The sequence below is a fragment of the Squalius cephalus genome (assembly GCF_949319135.1).
Source record: "Squalius cephalus genome assembly, chromosome: 1".
Classification (NCBI taxonomy): domain Eukaryota; kingdom Metazoa; phylum Chordata; class Actinopteri; order Cypriniformes; family Leuciscidae; genus Squalius; species Squalius cephalus.
In genome coordinates, this window is record NC_137122.1 from 60121828 (window position 1) to 60134423 (window position 12596).

General features: G+C 33.4%; 1 protein-coding gene across 1 annotated transcript; it reads left to right on the plus strand.

Annotated features, from left to right (window-relative positions):
* Positions 1-213: 213 nt before the first annotated feature.
* On the plus strand, positions 214-4535 carry LOC307166725 (Golgi apparatus membrane protein TVP23 homolog B). The gene is made up of 7 exons (XM_079885329.1): positions 214-320; positions 582-652; positions 783-927; positions 2112-2201; positions 2787-2912; positions 3065-3193; positions 3269-4535. The coding sequence occupies exons 1-7, from the start codon at positions 309-311 to the stop codon at positions 3293-3295; spliced, it is 600 nt and encodes a 199-aa protein (XP_079741455.1). The 5' UTR covers positions 214-308; the 3' UTR covers positions 3296-4535.
* Positions 4536-12596: the final 8061 nt, after the last annotated feature.

Consider the following 12596-nt stretch of genomic DNA (forward strand, 5'->3'; position numbering starts at 1 on the left):
ATCACAATGGTTTCTGAATGCTGGGGAATAATGTTTAAAAATTATTTGTTTAAATTTCCTTAAAATTCCTTTTTTTTAAATTAGATTAAGTAATTAAATTAAAAGTAATTATGTTTTAAAAGTTTAAAACGTCGTGAGATTTGCCCTGTGACTCAATTTGAGGACTCATTATTTGAGCCACCAAGCGCCCCCTAAAGGAAGTAAAGCTCAAATGAAATATAAGTACCTTTTGCTTCTCATAGAGTGTGTGTGTGTGGACGCGTGTGTTTACATACACGTAAGCAGGAAATAAGACTACCTTCGCCAACATGAACAGACAGGTGAGTTGTCGCTTATATTCCCTTTAAAGAAATATTTTATTAAAGAGCCCTCAATGCTTGAATATGATCGTATGCATACTTTTGGATGTGCTGTCAAGTTTAAGTGCAGATTTCTGCATGACTTTTGGATGAAGGATAACTAAATAACCGTTGCACTAATATAACTACAAAAAACAAAACAAAGAAAAAACGTTTTATTCAGAGACACTTTAAAAGATGTAGCGGTAAAAACTGAACTGGGATTTTTCGTTTGTTTTGAAGGACTCTCTGGGTGAAGTGCCATTATTTCATGAGGATGAAACTGCATTTAGGGAGAAGAAATCAAATATCAAGTGAGTTTTTAGGTTTTGGGAAAACAAATGGACTTGAGAAACTGACATTAAGTGACATTTAAAACTGTGATTATCTAGTTTTCCCATAAATAATGAATGATAAAGAATAATATGTTGTTGTTGTTGTCAGACACCCTCTGGCCTGTTTCTTTCATCTCTTCTTCCGCACGAGTGCAGTCCTGGTCTACCTCTTTTGTGAGCTTCTCAGCCGAAGTTTTATTGCCAACATGGTCACCATCATTTTACTTCTGTCATGTGACTTCTGGACAGTAAAGGTGAGCATATGGAATCAACACGAAACCTTACGTTTACTTTCTTACAGTTTTAGAATAAAACATGTTTTCAAAATATATATTTCATATAAGATTTTTCACATTTTTCATAACAACAAACGTAAAATTCTGTAACTTTTTTTAAGTTCACTTTTTATACTTTCCCTTATTGGTGCTCTTCCGACATTTATTTTTTTATTTCTATGAAATTAAAGTACTGTATTTTAGTTCGATAATGTTTTTTATTTAATATTTTGTATTTTTCGGTGATTTTTATAGTACTAAATTATATTTACGCTGTATTTATAATCCATTTATTCACTTTTTGAGCATTAACCTGAAAATTAAAATTCAACTTAAACTGGAATCTTGAATATCTCTAGAGCAACAGACTTAAGTTTGATCTCTTTTCGAAGACGACACTTAACAGATAAGGGAAAGTATAAAAAGTGAACTTAAAAAAAGTTACAGAATTTTACGTTTGTTGTTATGAAAAATGTGAAAATTTTTATATGAAATATATATTTTCTAAAACTGAGAAAATCAAAGCCATAAATCTAAACAAGTTGTTCAAAATTTTTGCTTGATATCTGATATATTTTAGCTTGATATATTTTTGATATAAAAGCGAAAAAAATGAGCTTTCGACAGATTTTGTTTGGCTGCAGTACCAAAAGTTTCCACTAGATGAAATCAATGAAGCTAATTTTTTGACCGCGAGGAGCACAATGTGACTATTTTTTTCAGGACCATTTAACCTGTTCGAATCATGTCCATGATTTTTTTTTGTGTGTGTGTGTGTTCACATAGCAAGTGCCAAAACCTTTACCAAGTTTCGTACCATCCGATGAAGAAGAAAAACAAATGTTACATTTTTCGGTCAAAATGACCGAAAGCGCACCATGTTCCTGGTCTTATTATGCATATTGTTCCAAATTTAAAAAGTGCTAGTCTTCGTTAATCTTTCATTAAAAATGACTTGCTCTGTCTTTGAATCAATTTTCCATTTTTGCTGACATCATCATGTCGGAATGGGCGGAGACAATTAGCCTGTCAAAATAAAAGTCCCAAGTTGAAAAGTTGAAATGCACCAGTTTATAGAAGAAAAAAAAGGGTTATGATGAGACTTCAAGAATGTATAATAAACCTGTTCTTCTCTGTGTGTGTGTGTGTTTTTTTTATTTGAGAACGTGACGGGACGGCTGTTGGTGGGCTTGAGATGGTGGAATCAGGTTGATGAAGACGGTCGCAGCCAATGGATGTTTGAATCCAGATCAGTGAGTCTCGCCACCCACAACTTTACAATACTGCAGGGAAATTAAGCATTTTTGCAACTCTGGAAGAGCAACCATATAATAAAAATCAAGTTTATGATCGTCACTAACAATCCTGAGGTAATGTACAACTTTAATATATAGCTATCGCCGCGCGATCAAAGTTTAATGGTCATGTTTTGTCACTGTTAGTGAATGCACAACACCTTCAGTTGTGTAATTATTTTAAAGAGAGGAATTTCCCATTTTATGTCACAGTGTTCAAATATTAAAAGAACAGTCAGTTCATCCTCATTGTTTGTTTCTATGAAACACTAAATGAAAACTTGTTAATGGCGTTCAGGACTGTCGAGCACCAAACAGAGTAAAACAACACCATTAAAGTCTTCTGAAGTCACATGAGAGCTTTGTGTGAAGAACAGTTTAAATACATATTTACTGTGAACAATAAAACATTATTCTCCAATCTGCACATTGCTGATCATGCATACATTTATGGAGTTATTTTGTCCTGTTTTTTTGGGAGCTTGTCATTGTGAACCATCGTTTTATGGAGAAATACATACGGTTTGATGTATTTTCTCACAGGAAACCAGTAAAAAGGTGGTCTCAAACTCCGATTCCCGCATTTTCTGGTTCGGTCTGATCGTGTGTCCGGTGTTTTGGGGTTTCTTTGTGTTCACCTCGCTTTTGTCCTTCAACATAAAGTGGTTGGTGAGTTTTTTTTTAAATTATTTTTTAATAAATACATAATTTTTTTTACTGTGATAAACCTCTGTGAGCTGTAACCTTCCTGACGTGTGTGTGTGTGTGTGTGTGTGTGTGTGTGTGTGTGTGTGTGTGTGTGTGTGTGTGTGTGTGAGCAGGCGGTTGTGATAATGGGAGTCGTGTTGCAGTGGGCGAACCTTTACGGATATGTTCGATGTAAAGTCGGCGGTGGAACTAAACTGAGGAACATGGCAACGAACTACTTCGGCTTTAAGCTCTTCAAAAAGGTAAAGAGAAACACTATCCCATCCATATATAACGCATTCATAAATACTTCATAACCGCGTTTTATTCTCTTACAGGTATTAAACCAACCGGAGGGACCCTGATGTGATGTGGCTGACCCAATGTTATTGACTAGCGAGAATTCTGTCTGGTTGTTTCTCTAATCATTGTCATTTCTTATTGTAAATTATTATTTCTTGATGTTTCCACTGAAAATATTTTCTTTTTTGCTTAAATGGTCAACCTGTGTTGTGTTAGCCTAACAGTATGTGACTGTTTGTTGGATAATAATATTAAAATTAAATACATAATTTCAGATAAAACTGGAGAATAATTCTGAATAATAATTCTAATCTAAAAGCATCATGAAGTCTTCTTTAGTTTGTGGTGTTTCTTCAGTTGGTCTCCAGGTGTCTCTCTTGTATCAAAAAAGAAAAAAGCTGTATTTTTTTTTATAATCAATATTTGAGGAAATATATATTAAGATCTCAAGCACTAAAAGTGAGAATAAAACTGTGTTTAAAATGATACCGTCCAAAGAATAGGGAGATTTGACACGTAGTAAAGCACCTTAACATTCACAATCAATTTCATTAAGAATAATCATATATATGTTTATTTACATTGCAAATCATTTTAATAACTTTGGATGATTAGTCACTGCTAGGATAGAAGTCTAAATTGTTTGTTCCTGCTGAATTTTGCTCTCATAAGGTTGTGACTGATCAATTTTGTGAAAAGCTTTTAGGTCATGTGACTGTCTTTTTGAGTTGTTATAAGCCTCACAGTAGTTCGCCTGATGTAATTGTGTCCATAAACTGAGTTATGACATCTGTACACAGTAAAATATGACTCCTCGAATGACAAATTTTGTTCGACAGCTGCAATATAACAATCAGAAGTGGGTCAGATTGTACACGTGACGTGGTTTTATGAATTCGGAGAATATATGAACAAACGGCCATTATGTGCAGCCACTTAAAAGAGGTTTTATACTATAGTAACTAATAGGACAGATCAATCAAAAGTCTAGGCTTAGAAATCAGTCCACTGTCCTGGTCTTGTGAACCTAGTGAAATTTAGACCATGTGATTTCTACTAATCAAACTGACCTATTCTGTCACATCTATGAATATAATGAATATGCAATGCTAATACCCATCAACGCAAGCTTAATTTACCATGGTAATTCAGACACTCAGTCTAGCTCAGCCAATATGTATTTATGAGCCTGAAACATAAGCAGAATGAATTGTGTATGAAGCCGTTGGTTTATTTTAACGCATTTGGTAGATTTTACACTTTCTTATGGAAGCTTGTTTCCGACACAAAATAAAACATTTGAAAAGATAATTGCGACTTTTTATCTCACAATTGTGAGTTTACATCTCGCAATACTGACTTTATTTCTCAGAATTGCGTCTTATAAAGTCAGAATTGCGTGAAATAAAGTCGCACTTGCGTCTTATAAAGTCCGAATTCTGACTTTTTTCTCGCAATTGCGACTATATCACTCAATTCTGACTTTATTTCACGCAATTCTAACTTTATAAGACGCAATTGCGAGTTTATATCTCGCAATTCTGACATCTTTTCTCAGAATTGTGAGATATAAGATATAAAGTCCAAATCTAAGGATTTTTTTTATTACCTCAGAATAGTTTATTTCTCAGAATTGCGACTTTATTTCTCACAATTCTGACTTCATATCTCGCAATTCTGAGAAAAAAGTCACAATTCTGACTTGATATCTTGCAATTGTGAGATAAAATGTCACAATTATTATTATTTATTTATTATTCAGTGGCGGAAACAAGCTTCCATACTTTCTAACCAAGTCGTTTTTGTTAAAAAGACTTTCATTTTGAACGTCTTTGTTGATCCTCAGTATTTTTACCAAAGCGAAAACATCCAGAGCATCTGTGGTGAAAATAACTCTTTTAATGTTGTTTATGTGTCTATGTGGTGTTTTTAATATGCTTTAAGACAAACTATGTGTAAATTCATAAGTCGACACCATTGCTGAGTATTTCCTCCTTAAAACTGCAGTGAACCAAAGACAGTCTCAAAAACACACTTTGAAATCGCTGGTGTTTCTGACGTCACAAACTACCTTGTAACCAATCAGATCAATGTGTGATCGTCAACGAGTGGATCTCTGAGCTGAGTGAGTGAGTGGAGGCGGGGCTCATTTGCATATTCATAGAACTGCGCATACTAAATGAGGCAAGGGTGTCGAGTTACATTCAAGATAGTTTAAGGCATGAAGAGGTTTTTTTCCAAGGATTTTTTTGTTTTGGTGATCAAAGATGAGTTTTAAGGGATAAAATGATTGACTACAGGGGGGCTTTAAAGGTTTAAGTCATGAAGTATAGGCTATAGGCCAAGTGTTGACATGCTGGTTCTCTGCCCGAAGTATTTTGGCTTTCTCGTAATCTCTATTCCAGTGAACCAGAACCTTTATTGTCCCTGTGTATTGTTTGTCTCATGTGAGCACACCAAACACGCACACAATGACGTTTTCTAGACATAAACCAGTATTGACAGTATCACAACTGAGACCAAAAATAAATACATAAATTGTAACAATGTGTTTGCTATTTTAGATGACTAAAACATGAACTAAGAATATTTAGCAAAAAATATCTTAAAGATCCTACAAGTTTAGAGTCTCCTTTGCCGTGTATTTTGGACAAAAATGTGCGTATGTCCAAGAGCAAGATCTCAATACTCATTTTCCCACTGTACATTTTAAAAGCTTGTATGTCTTCTAAACTATATTTTTAATCTTCTAGGCAAAATAGAAGACTTCAAAGCTGACAAACATGAAGTAAATCTTTAGTTTGGACCTCAAGAGGTCTATGTTGACACATTTGACTTAAGCATGAACAGCTGTTACATAAAAACATTCAGAACTGAAGGATTGGCTCACTTTTAATTAATTAATTGCAAATTAAATTGGGAACCACAACAATTTTCAACATTACTTCAATAATTATATATTTATTCCCTGATGCTGTACACATTGTCTCTCAACTGATTAAATGTATTTCTCTAAATTTGAGTCCATTTATATATAAATATATTAAACATGTCCACATTTCCATAGCCAATGAATTCAAGTTAGATGAAAATGAGCAAACATGAATATCAACTATCCTTATATCAATTTCTTTCCTTAATTTCTAGGGATGCACCGATTTTGGCCGATACCGATAACCGATAATTCTTTATATTTCAAAGCCGATAACCGATATATCGGCCGATAAATCTAAATCCAAATTCATATATAAGTTTTGAGAGCCTGATTACAAAAAACAAAAGTCTCACCATTAAAATCCATGTCTCAAACACACTATTAATGATGTTCTCATTATAATTTTATGTAGCCGATATTACAGACTTGTGTTGCACTGAACCGTATTTTCAAAGTGATTTCAATCATATTTCAAGCAACTCAATGTTGAAAGTGTCTCAGCTGAAGGAAATAATACATTATTTATCGGCTTTAATATATCGGCCAAATTATCTTATCTTATCGGGGCCGATAACGATAACATTAAAAATGAACATTTCGATACTGAAATGGCGACCGATGTATTGTGCATTCCTATTAATTTCCTCAAATCTCAGTTTAGATGTATAAAGTGAGAGACATATTCTCACTTGAGTTCTGATTGGCTCACTAATGCGCCGCACGTAAAGACATCTTCCTCCATCATCATCATCACCAACACACTCGACGCCAGAAGATAATCAAGTGTTTGTTGGTATCAACAGCGTCTGCTATCATGGTATCAACACTGCTGTCTAATCCCATTACAACAGCACTTTAATCACCTTGCGCTCCATTGCATACAACGACAACGATTGCCTTTTATCTATTACAGCTGATGTCTATCTGTCATATCTGTTTAATTAAGACAATATCTGTTATAGTGAGATAATTCAATGAGAAACTGATAATATAGTTACGGGACGAACGCCAATTAAGCACCAATTTTTGGGACCCTCCTACCAAAATGTGGAAAATCTAGACCTTGAACTGGTTTTTCACAGACTCAACAAGTTGATAATTCATCAGTGATGATTATTGGACCAGTTCAGTGATGATTATTGGACCAGTTTTCCGACTGTTATCTTGAAACGGGATCATCAGGTGTTTAACCTCAGACCCTTTTGAGTTTGCATATGATCCAGTCGTGTGAAAGAGTCCATTTTATGTGCACAAAGTAACTTGCTCAATAAAAGCAAACCTGCAAACGCAAAGACATAACAATCTCCACCGATCAGTTTTACACCATACTTGGGGAACGTTTACAAGACACCGTTTTCAATCAAAAAACAGAAAACTTGTTATGCGTTTTAGCCGTGCATTTACATGAAAATGCCATTTCGAGCATGGAAAACACAAACTTTTGAGAACGGGTTTCAGAGTGCACGTTTTTGGAAATTGTGTAAACTACAAAAACATGAATTTGTGAAAACAGTGACCTCATGCACATGTGTATACATGAATGTAATCATTATTATTATTATTATTTTTATCTGTATTATATTGGTTATGTTGTGTGTGTTAAAAAACAATTCCCCCATGTGGACAGTAAAGGTAATCTTTCCTGTAGAGTCAAGGTCAACGTCATCAATTTAATCTAATTACGTGTTCAGTTGGAGCTCCCTGTTATAAAGAAACACTATGTTTCTAGTCTATGTTTCCTATAGGCTGTGTTTACTTACAATAAACTAGTCTGGACCAGCTAATCGAGCTGTTCAGGGTTACTTTTCGGATTCGGCCTAACTCTCCAGGAGCTGGGATGGAGATCCCTGCTTTACATCACACACATTACATAAGTGACACATACATTACATAAGTGACATCTCCATCTACTGGGCCTGACATGAATAAAACAGCGTTTTTAGTCGTTTTCACGGATTCGTGTGAACGCACTGTAAAAAAATTCCATTAAATTTACAGTAAAAAAAAAAAAACGTTTTTTTTAATGTAAAAAAATTATGTAAAAAGAAATTTTATTTTGTTTTATGTAAATGTAAAAAAATTAAAAAATTAACTTTTTTTAAAAACATTTTCAGTCTTTTTTTCAGAGTCTGTTTAGATTCTGACCTTGAAAAATGTTTTTTTTTTTTTTTTTTTTTTTTTACCAAAGAAATTGTATTTTATTTTATGTAAATGTAATATATATATATATATATATTTAAACATTTTCAGAGTCTGTTTTTCAGTGTGTTTTTCAGAGATGTAGACTCTGACCTTGAAACATTTTTTTTTTACAAAAGAAATTGTATTTTATTTTATGTAAATGTAAAAAAACAAATAAAAAATATATTTTTTAAACATTTTCAGAGTCTGTTTTTCAGAGTGTGTTTTTGAAAAATTTGTTTTTTGAATTTTTTTTTTTTTTATGTAAAAATACATTTCATGTAAAAACATAGCAACATTTTATTTTTTTCAGACTTCAATTTACAGTAAAAAAAAACAAAAAAAAAACAAACAAACAAACATATCACTATCTGATATAATGTTAATTTACCCACCTGTTGAGGTACTAATAACTCTTTTGTACAAATGTAATACACGGACAATCACAGTGGTGATGAGAGTCACATGATGAATCAAAGCTCATCATAAAACACTCAATGAAGCTTCACAGTGTCATGTGATCACACATGACATTTTTAAAATGCAATAAACATTAATTTAACAAGAGTAATGTAATGTAACATAAAACCCTAATGTACGTAACTGATTAGAAAAAACTATGAGGAAACAGTTATTTTAATAAAAATACATCAAATGTGAAGTGTCACAGGGAATTGTGGGAATGTCAATTTACGTTGTTTTCACTGTAAAATATACAATGACTTGTTCTTTTTCACTTCCAAAAACTGTAAATTTAACGGTATTGACTGTAAAATTACGGTTTTACATGTTTACATTGTTCGCTGTATGCGAAAAACTCATTTTTAGTACATCGTTGTCTTGTAAAACGAACCCTAAATCACAGGCTTTACTCCATAACTGTGGTGTGTGTGTGTGTGTGTGTGTGTGTGTGTTGTAATAAAAGTTTGAGGACAGAACGGGTTATGTAGGGATGACGACCCCAATAATGCTCAACGCTGTACTCTTTACAATTGGCAAAGGCAATTTTGATCAAATCGCACCATTAAATACAACCCAGGTTGACCAATGTGCTTTTTACAATAAAATAACAAAAACACACAAAAAGCACAATAATAAAAAAATTTAAACAATTAACCAATAAAATGGATGGGTAATCCATATCAATAAGTTTTCAATCAAATTCATTCTTAACTTCGCTGACCAACCAACCAACAGATTTTCTTCGAAAGTATTGAAAAGTACTGATTGGGTCATTATATTAATCAGCTGCTTTAAGAGCATTCTCTCATCCAATGATGTAATGACATTAAAAGTAACGCGTCTTAATTTCTACAAACATTGAAACACTCATTTGTCATTTTAGCTCTAAGCAGGCTTAAGTTATCAGAGACCGGAATCAAATAAATTAAAACGTACTTACTTAACTTAACTCTTCCGTGTGCCGACAAGTGTCAAAATCCTCGCCCAGACAGAGTAAAGGCCTTCTTATAGGTGAGTCTCAGACTTCCTTAAGCCACCTTTGACCCTCAGGTCAGTCGAATTTCTTAGAAAACCAGCGTTAAATCCGCTCTGCAATCTCTGAACGTCTCTTCGGCAAACACAGACATTCCCAGAAGTGATCTCATTGGGTAGCTGCCTTTGCTCTTTTACAACACAGGTTGTTTATATGACCTTCAATACACTAGGCCATTTTTCTTCACTCTATAATAGACGACTCTCATTTTTTGCAAAAGAATTACTAGCTTGCGTCATAAAGGCAATAACCCTTAAAATGAGTCATGCACACTTTCTTTCATCAACGGACCCACATATCCACTTTTAATCCCACAGTCTGAACTGGTGTAACGACTTGCAATTGTACAATTTTTTCATCATGATCTTTACCTCTTCATTGACAGTTTGCACAATAATTTATTAATATTAAAAATTTAGAAAGGAAAATCAACGTATTTTATTGATTTAACATGCAATTATATTAAACGGACTAACTAAATGACTGAGTTTATGAATGCTAGAGGAGGATGGACAGATGAGCTGCTCACTTGTGGCTTTAAGACATTCATTTTCTGCTTTGAATCTGAAAATATACAGATAAAATGACTTGGTTTGAGAGGTAATCACTCAATTAGACTCTAAAATCATCCAGCCATCCCTTATGAAAAGAAAATATATTTCCCTATATATGAGCGATCAGTGTATTAAATGGTTTAACAGTATATTTGAAAATATACAGAATTATATATTCTTCATAATATATAGATGCATGTGTGATCAGATATGGCACTGCATGTGTAATATATTGCAGATATATGCATTATAAACACACACATAAATATATAATGTGACAAATCTCTTATTTTTTTAAATTATTTACATTATAAATGTTTCATATTTTCAAGCTTGTTAACACAAAAAAAGCACAAGTATACCTAAGTGTACTCAAATATTTAGCCAGGAGACTTTCACTATGTTGAAGAGTGCCCAACCATTACTTTTAAAATATAGTAATTATATCTTATTATTGTGAATTATATCCGGATTATAACCCCAAAAACTCACACACACCAGAAAACCTTCCAAAATAATAGACGTTAAACACTAACAGATCTCCCCACTATATTAATATTGAGCAAAACACATCAAATAACTCTTAATTTTAACTTAAACTTTAACAGTCAGAAGCAAAGCATGCTGGGAACTAGAAATCTGTTGTAACTCCGTCCGTGAATGTGTGTGTGTGTGTGTGTATATATATATTTGTGTGTGTGTGTGTGTGTGTGTGTGTGTGAACATACATTCACATTTATATGGGAATATGTATGTGCAATATATGTACACACAAAAAAAAAAAAAAAGATACAATTTGTGAATATTACATGTAATGATATTTTTGCCTTCATTTATAAATATTTTATATATATTAATATATAGCCATACATGGCCAATGCATATATTGCAGTATATTGAAAAATATAAGGACTAGTTTCCCCATATATGGAAATGTATTATGTAATATATATTATATTTTGCAGTATATTGTTACATAAGGGATCACGGGCTAGTCTGCACACTTATCACAGGTTTATGTTGCTTAGTGAAGCCTTCATGTGGCTCAAGCAGTAGAGCTTTGACACTTGAAATGTCAAGGTCATGGGTTTGATTCCCAAGGAAAGCAAGAGCTGATGAGAATGCAAATGTGTTCCTTGCAATGCGAGTTGCTTTTGGATAAATGCATAAATGTTATCAATCCAATCTTCTGGTCTGTTAGATATTTTTATGTGATGATTTTGATATCTTATCCCGTTTACTGATCAGAGATGATATGATATGGATTATCTCTAGACAATCTTTTCCATGAGTGTGTCCAATTTGGAAAATGTGCTTATCTGCAGCGCATCCTTATCTTTGAGCTGAGCCTTTTTAGGACCTTTGGGTTCATTATTGTGATGGGCTGCACAGAGACGTCGGAGAGGTCACATGGTGAGATGGTGTGAGGGGAGTTGAAATTAATTTATTGAAATGAAATTAGATATGAAACAGCCTTGACTTTTTGAAACGTTAGAAGTCTGGGACTTGTTATTATGCTATTCATTCGCTGTGTGTGCTCTGTTAAGCTGTGTGTACACAGTGTAAACGCGGTGACATAACACACTTAATGAACAGTAAAACTGTTTGCACACATTTGCAGGTGCATTTACTATGTTTTTTTTGTTTTTTTTTATAATGTTAAGTGTGCAAACAATTTTTATCTGCAAAATTACACAACAGTCCTTTTCCTTGTATATATATCTATATGTCATTCCAGTTGGGGCAATTCCGATATATATTTCCAAATGCGGGAATCTTGATTACATAATGTTTGGCAATGGGTGAACGTGTTTGCGCTCTCCTCTATTATTATTATTTGTTTTTTTGGTGGAGTGCAGTGGTGGAGTGTGTGGCAAAAAGTATTGTTGGTGTATATATTCTATTAAAACTTATTATAAATAATGCTTTACACAATTGAACTGAACTGATTCAGCAATGATCTGACTTGGGCTCAACAATGACACTATTGTCTTCTATTGTATTCTTTACTATTGTATTGAATTATAATTTCTCGTATTTGCATCATTGATTGATATTTTCCTGTGCATAGCTGCGTTTCCATTACCCTTCCAAATTGCCCAAAATTGAAATTGCGAATTGAAAATGTGCCCAATGGAAACACGTCAATTTCGCAAAAACTCCCATTTATCGCAAAAAAGTTTTTACGCTCGCATGAG

What these genes read in the sequence shown, in the direction of transcription:
- LOC307166725 (XM_079885329.1), top strand. An exon ending in GAGAAGAAATCAAATATCAA is followed by an intron (nt 653 to 782) that starts GTGAGTTTTTAG and finishes TGTTGTTGTCAG; the next exon opens with ACACCCTCTGGCCTGTTTCT. An exon ending in GGATGTTTGAATCCAGATCA is followed by an intron (nt 2,202 to 2,786) that starts GTGAGTCTCGCC and finishes ATTTTCTCACAG; the next exon opens with GAAACCAGTAAAAAGGTGGT.